Consider the following 25,187-nt stretch of genomic DNA (forward strand, 5'->3'; position numbering starts at 1 on the left):
ATAAAACTCGTGCTAAATTTCTTCTAATTTTAATTTTAATTTTAATTTTGCCTTATTTCTGAGGAGATGAAATTTAGCAGTCAGTTTTGCTAGACTATAAGTATAAGTCAAGCCACTTACATTGACATTTTAAAATACTAGAGTTAAATTAGACAATTTGAGAAAATTATACAACTCGGGCTAATATAGCAGTGGTATTTATCAAATCGATATGACTTAACGAAAATCAAGTTTGCGCCTAAGGTCTTTGTTTTGGTTTCAACCAGTTCTGTAAAAGAACTCTGTGCATCGAAGCTGCATTTGACAAACATATGCTTTGGATAATTTGCTCCAAATTCTTTGTACCCACCCCTCACAAGAATTGGTCCGTTTTTTAAAACTAATTTGTTCTAGAATACAACCGTTGGAAGCGTGGTATTGACCATCACTATGGATGATGTTGATGCCGATACCAATGGCCAAGTAGATGCTAACTTGGTCGAAGTGACTGTGAGTACAAAAGGGATTTTTTTGTCGTTTTATACTGATGGTTGGACTCCGACATGAACGTAATAAGTTTTATAATACTTTAAATGTATAAATTCTATTAAAACTTTTGATATGCGGTATCTAGAGAGGAAAAAGAATGTTAGAATTATGTCATAGACATTTTAGTCTTCTAGATTTCCTTTAGTTCGCTTATAACATGTTGGTAGAGGGGTGGAGAGAGGGGGGTTAATTGTATTTATATCATACATTTGTGATAATCACGATTTCAACATTAAAAGCATGGTACTAGTACCCATGCACTTCTGTGTACATATTATCTTGTCGACATGTAACATGGAGCAGATAACATATCTGCCTTGTAAATCTCATCAGCTACCCAGGGATGAAATATCTAATGAAAGGGATTCATTTTTCGGTGGACTTGTTGCTGCCATGGATACTATATACTTCTTTCACTGTGAAGCCCTCAATGGTATCCTAAGCAACCTTTACAGTGTATACACATGTACACACTCACTGCGACAATGCCTCATTTAGTCTGCTAACACTTTATAGTAGGTTTATAGAAGACCCCAATTGGCTGAGCTGCAAGGGTAAAGGTTACCAGTGGTTATAATTGTAAAGTGTAAATTGAAATTTACAAGCAGAGGCTATGTAGTTAACCCGATAGTGGTTGCTATGGGCTCTATTCAAAGGTCATAAATGAAAGGTTCATTTGTATGAAAAATGTTGTAACTTTATGTTCTCTCTTTACATGGGGTAGAATGTCTTCTGTGAACTGGACGCCTTTTCAGTGGAAGAAATTGCAACTAACGTTTACGAACTCAAGCTGTCTGAAGAGTTAAATTACGACCTTCAATCCGAGTACACAGTTTGTCTTCAGGCGACGGTAAGTTCCATCAGTCTAGATTTGCTGTAACATGATCAGGCCAAATCTATATATACATCAGCCAATTCCATATACTTAATTTTGACTGACTGATAGCCCAAAAAATATTAATATCCTGATAGATTGTTTATCATACTGGTAAATTAATACTTTTATTTTTTTAACAGAAGTCCTAATTATTCCACTGGACAGATTTAGGACGACCTGTTTTTGGAGAATGAGTCATATTTGTCATTTTGAAGAATATTGTGTCCTCTTTACGATAATGTGTCGTTATTTATAATGCGTGTGAACTAAACCCTGTACTTTTTAATCTAAAAAGGAAAAACCACTTCGGAGAGCAGTGACCGTCTTCAAAATGTCCCTATCTCTCAATGCTATACATTGTGCTTGCTGGGATTGTGATTGCGTAACCAATTTCTTTCCTATACCAAAGAAAAGTTTGTTGACTCCTCTCTCTAGTGATATAAAATTTGACTTGATTGGTCAATATTAAGGCTCGAACTTTTCACCATGCAAATAAAAATCATTGTAAGAAATTTTATGTGAAATCCTCCTTTACGCGGCTAATCTGAACACAGCACAGTGTGTAGTGCTCTCACAGCAATTTCAGAAGGTGAAACCGCAACGCTTCCTGTGCGTATCCAACAGCATTTAATTCTCCGACAAACAGCTGTTTATAGAGCAAAAGTTGCCATATGAATACGATTGAAACTATGGAAAACCCCTTTTGTTTCAGACTTATACATATTACACTCTTGTCAGCAACTGATATGGTACGCTTGCATAGCAGGCATTGATTATGATCAGTTTGATGTATGAAAGTCCATAGTTTTGTTTATCTATTACTTTAAGAAAATTTTTCTATGCAGCCACGAATAGTGTTTAAAGGCAAATCATACAGCCGTACACTAAAAGTTTGAAGAGTTGTTTTTTATTTATAGTACGGTACGTTCAGTCATAATGGTTGTGCACTATACACCTTTCAAATCACCACTCGGGCATAAAGTTATACAACCATCACAGTGCATGGTATAATTTATCCAGGATGGCATTCGCAAAATGCTACAGAAAATGGGCAAATCGCTATACTAATCCAAAGATGTAGGCAACATGCTTAGCTTCTTTTTCTTTAACACAGGAACCATAAAGTATTTTATAATTCGAGACCAACTCAGAGCCCCAGCTTCCAAAACTGCTATGCACAAAATTTGAACTCTATTCCCAGCGATGTGTGCTACTGTGTATTTGTATCATTTATCACATGCATGAATGCATACATGTGTATAGGTGTCTTAAATTTGATAGTGAACTAAAAGTATGTTTACAAACTGAGCTAACTATCCGATGTGATGGCCGGGCGTAAAAAGACAGCTGGGTTGTACAGAGACTCTGATGTGAAACACATCATGCTACTATAAAATCTGCTACTATAAAATCTAAACCATCTAAAGTAACATTTTGTAAAACTCTAAAAAAAGAAGCAATTTCTCAGTATTGATATATCGTTTATATTGTATGTTATTAATTATTCCTTATTAAGACATTAATTATATTTTCATTTATGTATATATGTATTTTTTTTTCTTTCTTGGGAGTCCTTTACCTTGTTAAGTCTGAATAGGCTTTTTAGAGGACTTCCCTCCACATGTATATATTTATGATCTGTGGAAAATCAAATAAATCAAATCAAATCAAATCATAGACAACCTGGGTCCAGTATTAAGGCGAGTTTGATTTTGATCAGATATGAAAGGAGTCTGTTACAATCTTGAAGTTGTCACAGGATGTGCTGGTGTCAGGGAAGAGGTTGTTGCAGTGCAAGGAGGATGGAGGAGAGTGTGATGTACTTTATTGTTCGTGTTATCATGTCAAGTTTCAGAGTATAAGTTGGCCATTGATTATATTGATACCAATTTATAATGAACTCAAGGGCAAGGAATTTGTAACAATAATTTTGTTTTTATACCATTAACTTTTGTTGGTGAAGGGGAAAATGTTGTGGTGGTGGGAGGGGAGGGGGCAGGGAAAGTGGGAGAATTGGTATGTGTTATAATATCAAAGATGGGGACCATTTTCTGCATTTGACTTTTATCCACTTCCTGTATGATTATAGGATAGAGGTGTGCCATCCTTGAGCAGTGATGTCAGCCGTGTTATCATACCAATTGAAGACGTTCAGAACTTGTCTCCGATATTTCTCAATCAGCCGTATGATAAATCCATTCCAGAGGATCTTGCAGTTGTGAGTCTCTCAAGTTTTTGCTTCAGGTAGGGGGTGGGATGGGAGGGAGAGCGGGGGGTCTGTTGAGCCTTTGAACCAGCTGTTTAAATGTAAGTGATAACCAAAGAGGTGGATCATCAACTACAGTCTAGCAAACGTAACCCCAATGGAACTGTATTAAAGGATTAAAAGAAATTATTTGTATGTGTTTGTTTATAGTGAACTAGCCATATATATGGTATGTTAGTGGGCTGTATCATGTGCATCATAAATGCTATTGGGTGATGTTAATAGTGAACTGTCCATATATATGGTATGTTACTTAGTGGGTGTATCATGTGCATCGTGAATGCTATTGGGTGATGTTAATATTGAACAAGTCATATATATGATGTGTAAGTGGCTTGTATCATGTGCATAATGGATGCTATCTGGTGATGTTTACAGTGTCAAGAAGTTTCTTTCTGTTAATTTCCCACCAGGGAGAGTTTGTAATAAGAGTTACAGCACAGGATGGAGACAGAGGGGTGCCACTTCCAAATGCAATCAGATATGATATGGGTGAGTACTAAAGCCCCAGAACAAAGAAGGGGCATGATGGGGTGGGGAAGGGGGTGGAGATAGGGGATAGAGAAGAGCAACACAATACGGGTGAGTATCAGGAGCCTAGCAACACGAGAGGGGGAATGAATATAATGGAACATAAAACACCATAATCTAGCAAATTTCATTTTCTTTTCATGAATTTGCTGTGTGGCAAGAATTGTTTTTTTGGATTCGGTAACTCATTCCTGACCTGACTTTATGGGATAGACATTGGTGCTCTTTAAATTTTTTTATTTTATTTTATATTTTATATTTTCTTCATTTTCTTTCTTATATATAGATTCTGAAAAGTTTGAAATCAACAGCACCACTGGAGATGTAACAGTCAAAGCAGGTCTGGACAGAGAAGATGTAGCCCAATACACCCTAGTTGTCAATGTAAGTGACTATATGTATACCACCAAAGATGTATTCCTATCCAGAGTGCAGTACCTGGCATGCTGCAGTCCTATCATGAGCCCTGAGGATTCAGACTTTGAAACAGTGCCTAAATTTACCTTCCCAACAGAACAATCAATTTCTGTGTGTATAGGCTAACTAACTAGTAGAACATGTTTACCAGAAACGTTGTCAAACATTAAATATTCTTCCCCCCTACTCCCTAGCCCCCCCCCCTCCTAAAATGGTGATTCACGAATCACGATCTAAGCATGCATCTTGTAATAATCTTTATATAGCTGACTCATTGTGATTTGATAAATATATCAAGTGAACATTTTGCAGTCACAACAGAGGTGTGTCATAAAAACTGATGTAGGCCCTGAATTAGAAACGGCCGGCAGGGATGAAAAACAGAATTGGTACTCCAGAGATCTTTTAGAATATTTAGATTTCCTTGTTCACAGTAGAAGCATTTAAATGTTTGCAGTGGAATTTCCAGGTGCCCATCCTCCGCCCCCTTTCCCCAACCCCATCAAGGATACACACTTAAGATTTACATCCGTCCCGATACCACAGACCCACTCTGTTTGTAAATTAAGGAACAATACATAGCAGTGTCTGCAAGGAAGTTTAAGTATAGCACCATGATCTGATATGTGCAATCTCCTACATTAAACAGGTTCTCGAGTGTTGGGGGGGGGGGGTTGTTGGAGGGGATTGGGAGAAAGGTTTCAAGGGAGAGGGTCAGAATGGATCAGTACTTCCATTCTAGCCTAGCTCAACACATCGCTGTAAGAATAACAAAGACAATTGCAGGGAATGATGTACGTAAATACCCTTACGTCTGGTAAATTTACGATAATATCTTGATATATTTAATAGATGTAAATATTTAACTCTTTGTAAGAGTCTTTACATAATTCATATCATTTTATTAAATTGTACTTGCTTTATTTTATCTTCTTCTTTTTCAGGCCACTGAAATAGATTCCACTCAACCAGAATCACAAATCAAGCAACAAACCGACATTTTCATCACCATATCAGACGTGGACGACAATATGCCAGAATTCGATACAACATTGGCAACTGCAACTGTGGCAGAGAATGCTGCAGTCAACAGTGCACTGAACATGGAACTCAATGTCGTAGATGAAGACTCGGTGAATAACAGATACTCTCAAGAGTTTCAAAGTCATCTCAATTTTCAAGAGTTTCAGAAATGTCCTTTCAGAGTTCTTTCATTTTTTTGAGAAATACTCTCGTCAGACCTGTTTTCCTATCAACTTTCCTTTTTTTTTTTTTCCTTCCTCATTTCTTTCTGGTTCCCCTTTCCTCTTGTGAGCTACCACTTGATTTATGCAAATACCTATGTATGTATCTGCATATGCATGTATCTGTAATGAATATGCATATGTTTGAATGCATATGGCATATGCATGGTGGCCATTTAATCCGACCATCTTGGATTAATGGAGCATTGCTATGTATGCGTGATAAACAAATCATTTTGAACGAGAATCTGTGGATTCCATCTAGATCTAGGAGCTTTTGTTTCTGGGAGAAATATTTAATAGTAGTATTTAATCACAATCAACACTGTCAAAAATTATATTTTACTATTTCACAGTTGACAACTGAAAGATTTTAAAGGCAGTCAGTTTAGGCCCCAAGTTATAGCATGCTATAATTGTTTGAAGTTTTCAAAAAGTACTTTTTAAATATATATAATACACTGGAGGTCTTTACTCTCCAAATTGTTCTCAAACAATTTTTAAGGAACACGAAAGATGACTGAATGTCCCAGTGGAGAAAATCTCGAAAGTTGTCATGAAAAGAGTTTAAGAATTTTGACCGAAGGTGACCATGTTTGAATATCTAGCGTATTTGTGGTCAAAACAGCAAACCTTTAAAATTGGCTGATCTTACTACTGAAACACATTATAAAGGTCAGATTTCCTCACAAAGGAAAACAAAAGAAAAACAAATAATAAAACAAGTCTTTTTTCTTGAAAGTAGCAGTATGAGGTTATATAGATAGTAGGTCATCACTTGGCTATGGACATCATTCAGTTATGTAAGCTCATGGAATTACACTAACTTCTGCCACCATTATCTCATGTGAAATTTTAAATTTTATGCCTACCTCTCCTTTTCAAATCAATTTAATATACAATTTTCATTTACTACTTTTTTCATCAGCCTGAAAATGCAGACATAACGCTCTCCTTGAATCAACCCTTTGACGTTTTCAAGCTTCAAACCAATACTTTTACAAGCTCTGGGCGTGTGGACGTGAGAGTTATGGATAGTTTGTATCTAGACTATGAGATGAGAGATGAAATCGTCTTCCAGGTGAGTAAAGAGAGGCGATCCGCAAACTATCGGTTTTGTGTGTTTTGGCAGGAATTTTTCTTTCCGACAAATCAGAAAATTTATCTACAGTTTTGAGGGCTTGCCAGCCTAGTGTCTTTAGTGCAAGCTAGCTTTCATAAATTCTGACGGATAGAGGGGGAGGGGGGGTGGGGGGAATCTGATAGGCCATGGATCAGTCCTCATGTGATGGAAATTTTGTCAAATTAATACCAGTTTTATCACTCATCACACTGGTCCATGAATGTGGCATCTGTGGACGGAACTATATGTTTAATGAATCTGAAAGTAAGTTATAGGAAGAACCAGTGTGAATTCATTTCAAATCTATTTTCTCAGGAGTACAGAGGGTTGCTTTTTTTTCTTTTGTCTCGTTTTTCCTTCATAAACTCAAACAAATATCGATTTATTTATATTCTCCCTTACAGGTCATCGCAACTTCTGGGAGTTTCGAATCTACTGCTAATGTAACCGTGACAATAACTGATGAGAATGACAACACCCCAAACTTCACAAAAAGTGAATACATCGGATCTTTCAAGGAAGACGTCTCTGCGGGAGAGTTTATCCTTGACGTACAGGTAGGAGCGAATTTGTCAACTTCAGCTTCCATCTCGGTTGTCTCTTGAGTGTGATGAAATGGATGGAATATCTTCTTTAATATCTAGGATAATGTTCAGCCGAAATTTTTGTCAAGTTGATATGTTTAATTTATTCTAAGAAACGTGGGAATTTTTTTTTATATAATTCCTGTTTCCATGCATGACTTTCACCTGCTCCTTGATGACCCAGGCCTCATAATAGTCATAATAATGTTTTCAACTTTCAGCCACCATACATACGTCCAAATTGCACTACACTGACAACATATCTGTTCTACAAAGTGAATCAAGAGACAAGTTCGTTTTGATTTCATTGGAATATAAACAAGAGATTCATGTTTTTACTAAAATAGCAAAAGCAAGATTCCCCCCCCCCCCCTTTTGTCGAAATATGTTTTGACAGAATTTTTTGGGCTGAACGTCACTTCGGGAGAAGATTTTAGTGACTTTCATGCATACCATGGATATATTAAGGTATTCAAATAACAAAAAAGCAGTGATTTCATTGATGTATATAGGCTACATGGTTAGGATCTCCAAGGCATTGCTGTAAAGTCATCCCAGTGTGGGTATAAATGGGTGGCGATTGGTTCCCTTCCGGTTTCTGGAGAAACCTATGCAATCACAATCCAAAGAGCGATCATAAAATTGCTGTAAAGTCATCCCAGTGTGGGCATAAATGGATAGCAAATTGGTTCCCTTCTGGTTTCTGGAGAAACCTATGGAATCACAATCCATAGAGCGATCATACAATTGTTGGAGTAAAGTCGTATGCCACTCTTCATTAGCATTGGAGGGACTTCCTTTCAATATAGCTTACAAACATGAATGAAATAAATTAATATTGCAAGATTTCAGACAAAAGCCGGAGAAGTGGGAGAAGCAACCTCGCTCGGGATCTTTAGTTTCCTTACCTTTCTTTAGGAAACATATATTAATTGGTATTTAATAAAAGTGTCTGGTTTTACATGCAAAAGAAGACTAGAGGTATGAAACATGAGAAAAAGAAATCTGTAACACATCTTTAGTGCTCCACTGACCGATGTTGAAATTGTTGGGAAAATGAGAAAAAAATAAGAATTTCAGAAGCGACCAAAAAAAACATTCCAAGTCTCATTCATCTATTGTTCTTGACTCCCAGGAAACCTTTCAATAGTCATTTTGCTTTTCAAAAAATTGTGATATTAGTGATTTTTAAATCAGGATTAAGCTTTAATCTTATCTAACCCCCCCCTTCCCTCCCACCCACATACTCTCATAACCTCCCTTTTCCCCTTCCCTTTATCTCTTGTAATTTAGATTTCTGTAAACCAAATGTACTTTTATTTGCAGGCTGATGATGCAGATGGGGATACATTGGTTTATTCTACAAGTGCCGCTGAGTGAGTATAACTTCTCCAAAAACCAACGAGTTTGATATACGCAAATTGTAAATTTAGCTGGTTTTCTTGGCAGTACATATGATCAAACTTTAAGGTAATTACTTATAGATAAGAATTAATTCAGGGATACATTTTTTAAAAGATATCAGATAGATATTAGTTTGAAATGATCTCTTTCGGGCCGTATGAAGTGTCATAAAGGAGATGGTAGTTTTGATTGATATCAAAAGGCAGCAGGAGATACTTTGACATATATTGTTTTAATAAACATTTATCATTTTAAATTCAAACAGAAAATGGAAATTTTGTTGTTGAAATACTGAATAGCAATGTGTTAAACCTGTTTCAGATGTCATTATTGTCAACCAAAATATGAATGTTAATATCAAAATAAAAGTTGAGTCAAGGCAAAAGAGGTGATTTAAAATAAGCTGATTTTCTTCCAATAGATTTGATGTTGATTCAAGTAATGGAAGGATCACCACAGCGGTCAGTGATTTTGATGCTGAGATTAGAACACAGTATACATTCACGGTGATCGCTTCGGATGGACGAGGGCGATCGTCCGCTGTACTGGTCAATCTGGAATGCACCGATGTAAACGATAGAGCACCAGAATTCCAGAGATCAGAATTACAACTGTACGAGGATGAATTTGACAGTTTGACTGAACCAGAGAATGTTATCGGCAATGTGTTGGTAAGGAAAACCTAATTCTCTGTTGCATGTATGAGATATTCAAAGCATTTTGTCATAAGGTATAGCCCTTTAGATATTAATGTAATTAATTTAGATATCAGTTTTGGATGTCATTAACCCAAGAAAGGTCCGTTCTGTTAAGGCGATAAATGACGTGATGGGTTACTTCTTTGTTCCTCGGGGACAACGATTTAAGACAACTGAAGGGAGGTTTTAAATCAATGTATCATGGAGAAATGTAATGAACTATTTTTTGGTTTTTCAACTGACCAAATGACACTACTACTAGAAATGTTTATTCTAATTGCCTGATTTTGTATTCTTCTCTTGTTCAACCCGTTTCTAGGCGATAGATCTCGATGCATCTCCTCCGAACAACGTGATAACTTACAGCATCGACAGTGGGAATGACCAAGATAAATTTCGAATCGACAACGTTACAGGTGACATCTACTTCGCTGCTCCTGTGGATTACGAGATGGACCAAGCTTTCACCTTGATCATTCTAGCCGAGGATAACGGGACGCCATCACTGAGCGACTCTGCGACAGTTACAGTCAATATAGTGGTATGTGTATTACAGATATGTTGAGTGAAAGAGTGGAAGGACAGTTAGCGAACAGCTTGTCTACCCCACAAGCCTGTGAAGAGGTTTGGAGGTGTCAGAGGGCCTGATGTTTTCATCTTCAAATTGTCATACAGGCCCTCTGACTTTTACAGACATGTCAATTTGCAGAAAAAGGGAAAGATATTTCTCAATATTTGAACCAATGTTGGATGGTATTAAGAGATGTGGACGGAGGGTGGGGGGGGGTTAGGGAGAGAGACATGGGTGAGGCACGAAAATGAGGAGAGGCTTAATCTCTGATGCCAGTAGATACATAGGCTTCAGTGATTTTCTACCTAACCACCAAGAAACAAATGCATTTTGCATCATATCAGAGTGTGCATTTTCATTTTTGAAAATGTCTTGTTCATAAATTCTGTGAAAAATTCTCTGCTCTCTTGAAGGTTGTCTATAATTTTGGTCATACATCTACTAGTGAGTTTCAAAGACTCAGAAAGGTCTCGTCATGCAGAACTTTAATTCTTATGACCATGTGTTAACCACTATTTCCATTTGTGGAACAAATGTATTCCAAATAAGATTTGTATCGTTTGTACATTGTGTTGTGGGTATTGACCGCAGCTGTATGTACTGACTGTACACTAGTGTCTAATTACCCATGGTAGCAAGCTGTGTATGTGTATTTCACACCCTTTAATACTCGCCTCTTATTGTAACTATGTCATATTGTCTTCTTCTTCACAACAGGATATCAATGACAACAACCCTGTGTTTCAACAGACTTCCTACTCATTCGACATTGGAGAAGATGCTATTAATGGAGGTGAGGTTATATATATATATATATATATATATATATATATATATATATATATATATATATATATATATATATATATATATATATATATATATATATATATATATATTTATCTGCATATGTAGTCACTATACATAAATCTTGTACTACATAAAATTGTAATTCCAAATTTATTTATTAATCTTAAAGTGGGAATTATCTTTCGTGACTCTGCAATTGGCTTGAAAGATGAAACGACTCAACATCACTGTATTAAGTGAATCACATGCATGAAATGTATGTAGCCTATTTGTGAATTGACATCAGGGAGCCTTGACCAGATGAGGTGAATTCTTAGGGGACCCCATAGATCCAGGGCCCAAAGTTTAACTTATGCCTAAGTCATGCATAATCACAACTATGCAAGACATACCAACATTCTAATTTAAGGTTGTGCCTGCAACACTTAATAAGGGGGAGTGAGGGGCCTGGGAGAGACTGGAACAAGCATATGGTGCCTAGTAGGGCTCCAGTGGTGTTTAACCCAGTGATGATGTCATGATGCATACAAATCTATCTTGAAGTATGACTTTCTTGTTTCGCTTTTGTGGACTCCTCCTAGCTGTCCTCATCTAATAATGTGTTCTAACGACATATTTCTTCAATAGCTTGTAATTAAGCTGGTTACATTGTTTTAAACGTGAAATCCTATTGATAATTTTTTTTTTTCCCTTCTTCAAAGCTATTGTTGGACAAGTGAAGGCCACAGATGAAGACTCCAGCTACAATGGAGAGGTGGATTATTTCATCCGCTCTGGCAGTCTGGATGACTTCTTCATCACGAAAGATGGAAACATTTCCGTCTCAGGTAACTTGGATAGGGACGTGGTAGCTAACTATTCCCTGGAGATTGTGGCCAGTGACCGAGGCACACCTCTTCGGGAGGACAGTTGCCAGGTGACCATAACTGTCACAGACGTGAACGACAAGCCACCGACTTTCGATCCCGATTTCTACGTAGGAAGTGTTGAGGAAGGTATGTATCTTATGTTGGGCTCAATAATCGGTAGAAGCAAGGACCAATTTGTTCCATTTGCTTATTATCTTATGTTTTTCTGTTTGAAAGTTGACATTTATTTCTATTTGTACCTTAATCTAAGTCCTTGAATGACACAAAATCGTCAGTAAGTGAATTGATGTCAAAGACCATTAATGGTCATGTGTAATAAGAAAACTGAGAAAGCTTACGGAGGGCTGCAGTGGAAACAAGTCAAATTTGAAATTATGCACCAAAAAAAACTTTTGTCCTTGCAGATGAAAATCCGGGTGCTGAGATTCTCACCGTAAGTGCCATCGATACAGACGATGATAGCAATCTAATCTTCAGCATAGAGAGTATCGATCCAAATGTTACAGAGCAGTTTAAAATAGGAGAGACCTCAGGTATCATTACAGTAGGGAAAGAACTGGACTATGAGACCTACCAAACTTATCAGCTTCTGGTGAATGTTGAAGACTTAAATACAGTCAGTGGAGTTGACCAAGACACTGGTAAGTATATCTTAAAAGTAGAGCTTAAAAAATCTGAAATTCATTTGGTGAACATGCCGGATGGGTCTGGACGGGGGGGGGGGGGGGGGATGATGGAGGATAGTGAGGATGAAATTGACGTTACTCCATGCAAGACTCAAAAAGGTCTTGCAAGTTTACATTTGAGAACCTGAGGATTATTAGGATATTGTTTGAAATTTTGAATGCCCTTCGGGGAGGTATGATTATAGAGCGGAATCATGCATTTGAGAATGCATGGCGGTGGACCAACTTAGAAGAGAAGAGCATTAATACAAAGTTTATTTGGAAGGTTGTGACAAAGGCAAGTATAATTAAGAGTAAGAGGTCATGTGATCACACAAAACCGTTCATATATATATATGTACGACAATCCAGTCAGGATCCTCCCGACACTGAGAGGGATCACAATTGCGGGGCCTGATCTAATTCCGAGGGCGCATGGTTCACACTATCAAGTTGATCATCCTTGTGGTATTGGATATCCCCTCACCCCTCCCCCTCCCCCACACATTCTTCAATGCGAGGGAGACAAGAGGCATGTTTACTATATGTATAGGATGTAGGGAATGGTTTCGACCCAATCAATTCTTGTCCAAAACTCCTCTGACATCTAATTAAGTCAGAAAAATTCAGCTACCATACTGTGGTTTATAGCGGTATCAAATCAAATATAAATTGGTGACCAAGTAAAATTAGGCGAATCACGAGTGACAACGAGTTGTGTATTACTTTTCAATCATCATGTTATCATGGCACACAATAATGCGCAATGTTGCCTGATGGGTACTACATTTCGTTAGGACACAAGTTAAACTCTGAGTATAGTATTTCAGTCTAAGCTCAACCAAAGGAGAATCCGTGGATCGTCCAGGGGTAAACTTTAACCTTGTGATTATTAGCACACAGTTATAGGTATTTTAAGTGGTGGGGTAGTTTTCCAATTTACTTTGATGACAACTATATATTCAGGGTCAAAATAATCAGCTGAGAAGAGCCTAACTATAAGCATGGAGCTATTTCGGTAATAGCTCCATGATATAAACAAGTAAAGGAATCAACTGATATTCATCCCTTTTAGAAATTCCACAGAACCAATTTCATGGATTAACTCTGTCGCGATAGATTGACAGTACTTTTGGGAGTCGTAACTTGGAGAGAGCATTTGGCAACAATCATTTTGTACTGCTCATGAGAAGGAGTAACGTATGAATCGGATGTTTTCCTTCCTTAAATTTTTATCCAAAAGGAGAAACTTGAATACAAACAGGAGGATTGATCTTTTCCATTTTAGAACAAACTTTTGGCAGAATTTAGGCGATGACAGTTACAAGTTTATACACTGTGCTGTGGGTATTGACCGCAGCTGTTTGTACTGACTACCGAAGGTAGCAAGCTGTGTGCGCAATTTCTGGGATCGATGGTGGTGTCTAACACTTCTGTTACACCTCATTCAAAACTAGGTCAGAGTACCGGCATTAGAAGTTTCTTTTTGTGCAAGTAATAGCCTTAGCCTGCAAGGGAACGACACATCTCATAGAAGTAAAAAAAAATTTGCTGGGTCTAGACAGCCTGCATGGAGTCGTACCAAATGAAGTTGTTCACGGCATAAAGTGTTTCATATCGTTCTTAGATATCACAAAAACATTGGTACTTGATTGATTCATGTCTTCTCATGCTTATACAGCCACGGTCACAATTAATATCGGAGACGTTAACGATAACAGCCCAGTATTTGAAAATGTCCCTTACGAATTTTCTGTGGAGGAGGAGAGTACCTCTGGAACAGTGATATCAACAGACGTTTCAGCCGTCGACATGGACGAAGGAATCAACGCAGACATAAAATACCGGCTGGAAGACGATGCAGAGGGAAAGCTGAGGATCGATGAAGTCACAGGTACCGTTTTAGTATGCATCACATTTCATATTTATGCATATTTATGCAAATTCAAGACTGGTTTAGATATCAAGAATTTTTGTAGGCACAAATTTAATTATGATAATTGTTAAAGACTGGTAGAAGTCACTGTTTTCAGCCTTTAGGTTGTATATATCTCTGTACAAGATTGATTATGCTGAAATGCTCAAATTATGATTTTATCTCATATGCTGAGCATCCACTAAGTATTTAATTTAGAGACTTTTGATGGTGCCAGTTAGCTTTTAATATGACATGTTATTCAAGCTGACCTTTTTCTGTTGTTGCTAGTCTCTGGCGATTTAACTAGGTCTATCTTTCCATTGTGTTAATGGACGACTGTGTACTTGTTATCAGAGGCGGCGATTTGTTTCAAATATTGGGGGGAACATTTGCTTGGATGCAGGCGAATTACTATCAAAACGAAGCGCCACCATTTGTTGGCGCCCAGCGTACAAGAAAATTTCTGGTTTTGATAGCCCAGATCACCGGAAATGGCACTTCTCCGGCTTGAAAATGACCAACAAGATGTACAATTTTGCCTGAGAACCAAGTTTTTCCCAATAGTTTTTTTTCATTCATAACCTTTTTCAAGATTGTCACCAGTCACACATCATGTTCGACCTCATCGCATCTCCTGTGGATCATTACTTTTGTAGGTAATTCTACGTAACGCCCCACAATACCCGTCAGCCCCACTTTTCAAGGTTTTAAGCCCATTATTTGTTCAGAATTTGAATAATAGTTCACTTCAAAACATACCCATAATGTTGCACAAAATTTCATCTATGGAAAACCAATATAGAAAAACCCCCTTCAACCCCTAACAGGCCGGTCAAAATTGCACGAGTAGAGGGAAGTCTCCACCCTTTACCTCCCCTCCCCTTGGCTACGCACCTGCGGTTAGAAATCATGTAGGAAACAGGCCAAATGAAAACCCAGTGAACCCATATCGATGTGGATCATATACATGATTGTATGTACTTACACTCATACACAAGAGATGTACAGACATAATAATAATCATGAGTGACAACATGCTATACGGTCACAGAAACGACCACGAAGAGTCATTTACCTCATGCAGCATGTGTTGGAGGAAGTTTTAGCCACTGCCAAATATGATTTGGATAAATGATCTCATGCATTATTTCTATTTATAGCCACAAAAAAAAATTATGCCACCAAATATTGGGGGGGGGGAGATATTAGATACTACCATATATCCCCACCTAAAATATTGGGAGGACATGTCTCCCATCCGCCCCCCTATGATCGCCGCCCATGTATATATATATTTATATTTATATATATATGGTTGTTACAGCCCTATTTTACTTTTTTATCGGCAAACCAAATTTCATTACGGATGCGGTCCGTCTAGCTATTCATTTCGAAAAAAAAAGTAAAACTACTTTCAGTCATATATAGTAACAAATTGTGACACGGTTAGAAAGGCGCCTTGCGAGGAATTTGCCAAGGGAGGGGCAAAGCTTGTAGGCAAACTATCTATGCGTAGCGCCACCACAAGTTGGCGCGAGGCGCAAAAGAAAATTTTGGCCGAAAATGCTTCCCAGATCGCTGGAAATGGCACTTCCCAGGCCTTGTAAGTTGCATCTAAGCATTTTCTATTTTGAAAGTACTAGCGATATCATAAAAAAATACAAAAAATATGCTAAAAAAAAGCTATGCCACCAAATATTGGGGGGGATATTAGATACCATATCCCCCCACCTAAAATATTGGGGGGACATGTCCCCCCGTCCCCCCATGATCGCCGCTCATGCTTGTTATACTCGCACACTGTGGATTATTCTAACTGTTCCCCGATTCCCTTTTCCTCGGTCTGTAGGAGCTCTCGTCGTGATAGACCGAATAGATCGTGAGGACATCGGCGATCTCCTGACCATCGTCATCATCGCAGAAGACGGTGGTCTGCCGACGAGAAATGCGACAATTCAAGCAAATATAAAAATAATCGACATCAACGACAATACACCGGAATTCAACGAAAATCTTTGTGCAGACATAGAAGTGAGCGAAGGAGTCATTGAAGGCACGGAGACGGGGTGCACGGTGTCCGCAACAGATCTGGATTCGGACTGGGGAGAGATTACTTACTCCATTCAGGGTGGAAACACACTCCAGTGGTTCCAGATTAACAATAAAACAGTGAGTTTGCAATGCTCTTTGATATTTGTTTGCATTTCTCTTGCAAATCTTTCTTTCTCTTTACCCTGTTTCAATTACCCAGTTTTGGGGGGTTTTGGGGTTTTTTTGGAAGCAGGAAATAAAATATGACTTATGAGGATGTTCATTAATCAAGAATGGAGATACGACCAATTGACGTCGCATTGTTATTTTATCAGAAAGCAAGAAGCCGCATACTTGCAGGTTTAGGGGAAGTAAAAATAGATAATATTGAACTCATCCAATTTAGTTAATTAGCTGGCATAGGTCATATCCCAAGGCAAAAATGATATTATCCCCAAACAAATTTAACACCTCGGCGCCGTTCCACTGTGTAGAGGCTATTGGCTATTGTCTCCAAATAATAATTATCCGCACAAAGAATAAAACGATGATTAAAACTTGATTATCCGTGAATCAAAACAACAGTCTTGAAATCTCAGTAGAAAGTATAAAATGATGGATAATTAGTTCCGTATAGTGAATTTATAAAAGTAATCTGTTAATGAAAAGGGAAATCGAAACGATGAAATTTAAAGCTGAGCTGTGCGAGTACCTACGTAGGTGTTGTCTCAGTGCCAGGGAGTCGGCGAGTGTAATTAAAACCTAAGATACATATTTACTACACAAATGAAACGTTTCTTCTACGATTCTTCCTTCCGGAGAAACCGCTACCCAGGTCTGATGATACTGTCATGGACAGGGTGACAAATGTATACTAATTAGGACCACCGATTACAGTTTCAAGGCAATTTCATATGCAACAAAAAGAAAAATGCATTTTTGCTATGGCAAAGTTTGAAACCCATTTGTTTCCTCAACAGGGTGAAATAACCGTTGGACCTGTGTCACCTGACCGTGAAGTAGCCGACGAAGTCATACTGAACATCAATGCAGCAGACCCTGGTTCAAGAACAGCAACACAAGACGTGAGTAGATGTTGCAGAAGGTTCCAAAGGGTTTGATGATTGTATTTAATGTCAAAGTCATTTATATAGTTTCAATATTGACCTATTTTTGTCAAATTAACATATTACAAATTGTTGTAATGCGCTATTTTAAGTGAAGCTTGAAAGCATTGTTAGTTTGTCGAATAAGTGTCTTTTGATAAAACTGTTTTTATCACTGATTAATATCATTAAGCTAAACTGATATTGCTAGTACTAGCAACTTGCTCATGCAAGTATCATTCATTTCTCTGTAATCCTGTATATATTCCTCTAGTACTCTTATCTTATTATAATCACTTATATGCAGGGATGTAAGTCTTCCGTATTTTTACGGAAATCCGGTTTTTTTAAAATTCCATTAAAGTTTCCACAAAATTGTACGAATATCAAAGACACAACGCTGCAAAAATGCCTGGCCTGTTGCAGCAAGCTAACTTCAATTTTCACTCATCGATGAACCAAAATACCATTTCCTGTTACACATCGCATTGCAATGTACAACATTGTGCCATGTGAACATCGTTGCGTACGTGCGAACTTCAAATCGCCATAGCTCATTTGTGTCGTTGAAAAACCTTGCCTAATTCACATCTTCTTAACTGCTGGTGCTGGACATAAGTTTCGGAATTAAAGCTTGTGATATTTGTGAGCGGCGGAAATCTACGGGATACGCATATGATAGTTGATATTCGTGATCGCATTCGAATGTGAGACTGTTTTTTATTTCAGAGTTCGCTGCGACGTATTCGTAACTTTGAGCTAGCCTAACATAACGATAGTGTGTAAGAGCTAGGAGTAGGATGTGTTAGGACGTACGCCATTCACCCGGGGTCTCCGAATAGTTTTCCGTATTTTTTGGGGGGCTGCACTTACATCCCTGTATATATGTACTTATCATGATACTTATAAATACTTATGATTACCTGACCCCCCCCCCCCACCATCTCTTCTTTTTGGGCTTTTATTGTAATAGGTGACAATTACAATACTGGATGTCAACGATGAGGCACCAGAATTTACTGTGTTCTCAAATGACATAGTAACCACGGAGAGCACAAGAGCAGATATCACCTTGACAACAGTGATAGCAGAGGATGGCGATAAAGCAAATACCAATGCATCAACTGTTAGATATGAAATCATAGCAGGAAATAAAAAAGGTGAGTCAAGAGTTACGCCATTTGAGTACAGCTATCGCATGTAGGCTACTATGACATCCTAGTTTTGAGTTCAGTAACTGCATCACGTACTATAACATCTTAGTTTTGAGTACAGTAATTGCATCATGTACTATGACATCCTAGTTTTGAGTTCAGTAACCGCATCATGTACTATAACATCCTAGTTTTGAGTTCAGTAACCGCATCATGTACTATGACATCCTAGTTTTGAGTTCAGTAACCGCATCATGTACTATAACATCCTAGTTTTGAGTTCAGTAACCGCATCATGTACTATGACATCCTAGTTTTGAGTTCAGTAACCGCATCATGTACTATAACATCCTAGTTTTGAGTTCAGTAACCGCATCATGTACTATGACATCCTAGTTTTGAGTTCAGTAACCGCATCATGTACTATAACATCCTAGTTTTGAGTTCAGTAACCGCATCATGTACTATGACATCCTAGTTTTGAGTTCAGTAACCGCATCATGTACTATAACATCCTAGTTTTGAGTACAGTAACCGCATCATGTACTATGACATCCTAGTTTTGAGTTCAGTAACCGCATCATGTACTATGACATCCTAGTTTTGAGTTCAGTAACCGCATCATGTACTATGACATCCTAGTTTTGAGTTCAGTAACCGCATCATGTACTATGACATCCTAGTTTTGAGCTCAGTAACCGCATCATGTACTATAACATCCTAGTTTTGAGTACAGTAACCGCATCATGTACTATGACATCCTAGTTTTGAGTTCAGTAACCGCATCATGTACTATGACATCCTAGTTTTGAGTTCAGTAACCGCATCATGTACTATAACATCCTAGTTTTGAGTACAGTAATTGCATCATGTACTATGACATCCTAGTTTTGAGTACAGCTATCTCATCATGTACTATGACATCCTACTTTTGAGTACAGTCATCGCATTATGTACTATGACATCCTAGTTTTGAGTACAGACATTGTATCATGTATTATGACATCCTAGTTTTGAGTACAGGAATCGCATGTATTATGACATCCTAGTTTTGAGTACAGTTAATTTGCATGTACTATGACATCCTATAGTTCTGAGTACAGTAATTGCATGTACTATTTGAATTAACTGAACCGGTATTGTAAGCGCTTTGTCTGGCTAGATATCTGATGAATACAATTTACATCTTTTATACTCTTTGACAATGGATGACAGAGGTTCGGACAGGAAGTTACTCCTGCCCCCAATGATGATATTTACCATTCTCCTTCAACAGAGATTTAATTAAGCTATTAACAACATTATGACATCTCACACACCATGTCATACATACCCAAGGTTACTTTTTTGGTATAGCCTACACAAAGCTGTGTAGATATGAGATGCACAGACAGGTTTAAGCTTGGTCTCTGTAACTCTGGAGGGACTTAAAGGGTGTGAAGACTCGCGCAAAAAGAAACGTCTAATGCTGGTAATCTGACCTAGTTTTGAATGAGGTGTAACAGAAGTGTTAGACAACACCATCGATCCCAGAAAATATACACACAGCTTGCTACCATCGGTAATTAGACACTAGTGTACAGTCAATACAAACAGCTGCGGTAAATACCCACAGCACAGTGTACAAACGATACAGCGATGGATATCTCTGGTCCAGCTAAAGATAACAAGGTATCACGTTTCATTACTGTCTGCATTTTGTAGCAACAAGAAGAAAAGTTCACTTGCAAGCAACAAAAAGTTAACTTTTTCAGATGGCTCGCACACGATTTGGGGCGATTCTTCAATGCCTTTAACATGTGGTCCTCTTCTACGAATCTTTACAGGTCTCTTCAAGTTGGACGCAGAAACGGGTAAACTGGATACAAAAGAGAGTCTACAGACGGCTGCCGGTATCTACACCCTATCGATCCGAGCGTACGATTTGGGATCACCACGGATGCAATCTAATCCTCGGGATATGACAATCACCGTGCAAGACATCAACGACAACACACCCGTTTTCGTATTTCCTAACCCTGATCCCGACAACATGACCATAGTGAACATCCGTGAGGTAAATTAAATGTCTATATTTCGTGATGATAAAAGTGGCTGGAATTATTATAAGTAACAACATAGCAATCGCATCCAGTGCTGGCACAAGTCGTTTATTGTGAGAGTTGCAAGGCGAAACAAGATTATGAAATTGTTAGTTTGCACTGTCCACGATAATTGTAATATATGATAAAGCTTTCTCTAGAAGTTAGATTTGAAAAAAAAAAAAAACCACCTGCGATTGATGGCTGCAAAGTTTGACAAAGAGATCATAAGAACTCTGCAAATGGAGAGGTCTACAAGTTCTTTACCACCCAAAATAAAGAAAGAATGTAGTTAGTTACCTTCTTATATATACAGGAAGGGTGCGGAGTGCCAATGGCTTCAACACTATGGTAAGGTTATAGGTCAGAGATGATTGTTGCTCTAATAATATGTGGGGTTATTATCATTAGTTCAGTGCAAATATACGAAATCAAATCATGAACTCTTAAAAGAATAGTTCATAAGGTTTTGTCATATTTATTGTAGATAACCAGATAAACAAACTACAAACAATTCTATACTAAAGACTATATACTCACCAGCTGGTTTTCAGATGAACAAGCTTGAATGAAAATGAGATTTGCCAATAACCCTGACTACTTGCTTCCTAGCTCCCAAACCCCCAACCCTGAACCCCCAACACAAGCCTCAAAATTTTAATCTGTAGGTATTTGGGCTGTGACAATAACAATTCCCAGATTGCTGGCATTCTTTAGGTTAATTCATCCTGGCATTGTTTAGGTTCATCCTGGCATTCTTTAGGTTCATCCTGGCATTCTTTAAGTTCATCCTGGCATTTCATAGGTTCATCCTGGCATTTCGTAGGTTCATCCTGGCATTCTTTAGGTTCATCCTGGCATTTCATAGGTTCATCCTGGCATTTCGTAGGTTCATCCTGGCATTCCTTAGGTTCATCCTGGCGTTCCTTAGGTTCATCCTGGCATTCTTTAGGCTCATCCTGGCATTCTTTAGGCTCATCCTGGCATTCTTTAGGTTCATCCTGGCATTCTTTAGTTTCTTCCTGGCATTCCTTAGGTTCATCCTGGCTTTCTTTAGGTTCATCTTGGCACTCTTTAGGTTCATCCTGGCATTTCGTTAGGAGTATATCAATTAAAGAATGGTGAGTGATGCTCTCTATGGTAGTCATATGAATGAATTTGTTCAACATTTTATTTTTTTGGCTTGTCAATTATAATCTCATGGGGGGGGGGAGGGGGGAGTCATTATAATCCACTAAGTATACCATATCAAGCTTGCTTCATTTGGTTTCCTTAATGCACTGCCAAAAAGGGAAACAGGGGGTCATAGCTCCCCACAAGTACACTAAACGATGTTAAACGTAGCTCACATAGAGGCCTTGATACAGAGGCTCTGGTAAAGTATAGTCTTCACTTAATTTTTCCAGACGGTGTCAAATGGCCAACAATTATGTAAGATGAACAAACACAGGAGGAAATGTGCATGGCATCCTTACTGCCAAATATCTCAATTTTAATCTAAATTGGATATTTTTTAAAGATAACCCTTAGAACATACAACCACTCTCACTCCTTTCTCTCCAGTCCTTATCCCCCTCCCCCCCCCCCCCCCCCGTCACCGCCAAGTCCCATTCTCTCAACTCATCCCTTCCACACAATGGTGTTGTTCAATTACTGGGTTAAAGTACAGATTGTGTGTGTGTGTGTGTATCTGTATTTATGTGTATCTGCCACCTATTCGTTCTCATCTTCAAGGGTCCCGCTGATGTCAACACCACCCTCTTCGTAGCATCTGCAACGGATAGTGACATTGGAGACAATGGTGAGATAATTTACCGTTTTGTGGAAGTGACTGGAGGCAGCGAAGACTGGAGCAACTTCAAAGTGGATGAAATCTCTGGAAATGTATCCTACATCAGTGACCCTCCAGATTGGTACATAAAGAGCGTGTTCAAGGTGATATATCTTTCTTTCTTTCTTTGTCGTTGCTTAAAGCAGACAGACGTGTCATTTGTCCCATCTAGTCTTCTGTAGTGCCACAGTTGCCACCAGCTTCTTATAGGGACACAAAGTCCCCCCTCCCCCTCCCCGTAGGGATCTCCCTGAGAAATCTACAATTAACTCTGATTAATTAACTCTGAAAAGTACTTCGATGGGAATGGACGCAAGTTTGTAAAACTGTCTCAAGTGCCTGTACAAAACAATTTAGTAGTAAAGGATATTATCACGAAGATTCTCCCGCCGTTGAAAAATTTGTCATGGTATTATTACGGTGAACATCCTTTTAGACCATGCAGTCGTTAAGTTTAGTGTCCATGCAGAGTAAACAATAGAAATTAGAAAACAAGGGAAGAGTAGAAAACAGGTTCTATGAAATCACCTTTATCTGCTAGTCACATCTTAAATTCTTTCTCTCACATCCCGGATTTTGGAAACCATATTTTAAGATGGAATGATAATTAATGTAAATTGATTCTAATGCAATCCCCCCCCCCACACCCATTAAACAATGGTAAAAAAACTTTCCTTTTCTACTCTTGGCAAATGCAAGTAATTTTCTGGTCGTTGTAATTGTTTGTTCTGTCAACGTATCTTGGAAAGTATTAATAGGTTTTTTTTTATCTTCTTTAATTATTTAAAACGGTTTAATATTTACTTTGTTCTTCAGCTTACTCTGGAAGCCCTGAATCATAAATCAGAAACAGAACTCTCAGCGCTGGTCAACTTTGAGGTTCATGTGTTGGATATCATCGACACGCCACCTTACTTCTGGGATCCTGTGAGTGCTTCCATCTCAGACTGAATGTTACTACAGCTGATACATCGATAATTAAGTGCATCACTGCATCAGCTGTGGGAGAGTAACATATATAACATCCCCTAGTACCTATCTACATTCGTGACTACTTTGTTAACCTATGCATAGGTCTGAGCAGAAAGGTGGGGGGGGGGGATGGGTAGGGCAGGAATGGTGGTAAAATTGGATAAGCCATGGACAGGGGGGCTTAGGAAAATATGAGATAGAGAGTAATTTATTCTCATTTCCTTAATATGCTACGAGATAAATGGTGGCCCAGCGACGTAATCGTCGCTGGGACCCTAGAGGGCTCTCGGCGCCTCTCCACTCATTGCAGCAGCCCGCGAACCTATTGGGGGGGGGGTGCATGCACACTGCTCACTGCTCAGTTCACAGTATTTCATGTTTCATTGTTTGTTCTGTACTTATAAACAATTGTGAAAAAGTATACAGTCGCTATGACCGTAATCAATACACAATAGTAGCCAACTTTATTCTAGAAATATCTTAAAAAGAGGACAAGATTGTGATTAACTACTTGAGGGGCCAAGAGATATTTTTTTTAGAGGGAAGGGAGGGAGGTTGAAACAACACCCCTTTTGTAGGCCCCAACATCTCTCCCACCCCTTCCTCCACCATAGATGTTTTTGTGAACTTCCCTATTAGCAACTTCGGAAGAAACTTGTTCACTCACTTGAGCTAAAATTGAAAGCAGCATGAGTCTGTCAAGCAGATAATTAATTCTGCTCCTTAAATGTAGTCAAGGGATACCAGCATCTCATGTGTAAACCAAGTTCCATTGGATATATAGGTGCGGTGAGTTCAATGATGATGTTCACTAAGTATCACAGACACACAGTGTAAAGGATAAGTGCTATAGTATAACTACCAATCCAGTTGTTAGGGAGTGCCAATCTTTCACTTAGTGACTGCATGTGTGAAAATCCCCCCTCACCCACCCATTCTTCTTCTAAATGATCAAAAGTAAGTTAACCTTGTGACTGCAATGGCGGGGGGGGGGGGGGGGGGTGGGGGGAATCAATCAAAGAAAGCATGATCCTGTGACACTGGACATTTGACCATTCTATCTGCTAGGTCCTCTCTAGGAGCTGGTTACATGGAAATAATAATGCACACAGACGTAATCACAGAACGTATATATATTGTTATATACTTTTATCGACACCAATAATCATCTCATCATGATGTGTTTCTTATTTATATGGATCTTATTAATTCATCAACTGTTTCTTGCTTTTACTAAGTTTCTATTTTATTTTTTGGGGGTTTCCCTGACAGAATAAGGAAGGATCAGAGCCTCTGGTAACAGAGCTTGCCATAAATGAAAATAACCAAGGTGAAGTCGGTCAAATCGACCTGGCAACGGAGAGGGACGACAGTCAGGATATTTACTACTTTATCGTTGGTAATTATAGAAATCATAATTATTGAAATCAGATCAAGATTTCAAGTCGTGATAAATCCACGAACAGAATAAAATATCCTTGGTTAAATTCTGGGCGCAGAATTAGAC

At 38.4% G+C, this 25,187-nt stretch overlaps 1 protein-coding gene across 1 annotated transcript in view; it reads left to right on the forward strand.

Moving 5' to 3' along the window:
* The window catches only part of LOC139968837 (cadherin-23-like), a 48,564-nt gene that overhangs the window by 8,142 nt on the left and 15,235 nt on the right, over window positions 1–25,187 (forward strand). The window contains exons 6-27 of the mRNA XM_071973340.1: window positions 394–489; window positions 1,253–1,378; window positions 3,495–3,623; window positions 4,085–4,163; window positions 4,489–4,586; window positions 5,564–5,752; window positions 6,792–6,944; window positions 7,391–7,543; window positions 8,897–8,946; window positions 9,396–9,645; window positions 9,992–10,213; window positions 10,961–11,036; window positions 11,755–12,048; window positions 12,327–12,563; window positions 14,269–14,481; window positions 16,355–16,674; window positions 17,517–17,621; window positions 18,616–18,802; window positions 20,623–20,852; window positions 22,612–22,812; window positions 23,525–23,635; window positions 24,953–25,079. Of these exons, the coding sequence (XP_071829441.1) occupies window positions 394–489; window positions 1,253–1,378; window positions 3,495–3,623; window positions 4,085–4,163; window positions 4,489–4,586; window positions 5,564–5,752; window positions 6,792–6,944; window positions 7,391–7,543; window positions 8,897–8,946; window positions 9,396–9,645; window positions 9,992–10,213; window positions 10,961–11,036; window positions 11,755–12,048; window positions 12,327–12,563; window positions 14,269–14,481; window positions 16,355–16,674; window positions 17,517–17,621; window positions 18,616–18,802; window positions 20,623–20,852; window positions 22,612–22,812; window positions 23,525–23,635; window positions 24,953–25,079 (3,646 nt within the window). The remainder of the gene's footprint in view (window positions 1–393; window positions 490–1,252; window positions 1,379–3,494; window positions 3,624–4,084; window positions 4,164–4,488; window positions 4,587–5,563; window positions 5,753–6,791; window positions 6,945–7,390; window positions 7,544–8,896; window positions 8,947–9,395; window positions 9,646–9,991; window positions 10,214–10,960; window positions 11,037–11,754; window positions 12,049–12,326; window positions 12,564–14,268; window positions 14,482–16,354; window positions 16,675–17,516; window positions 17,622–18,615; window positions 18,803–20,622; window positions 20,853–22,611; window positions 22,813–23,524; window positions 23,636–24,952; window positions 25,080–25,187) is intronic.

The sequence above is a fragment of the Apostichopus japonicus genome, chromosome 6, assembly GCF_037975245.1.
Source record: "Apostichopus japonicus isolate 1M-3 chromosome 6, ASM3797524v1, whole genome shotgun sequence".
In the NCBI taxonomy this organism is placed as follows: Eukaryota; Metazoa; Echinodermata; class Holothuroidea; order Aspidochirotida; family Stichopodidae; genus Apostichopus; species Apostichopus japonicus.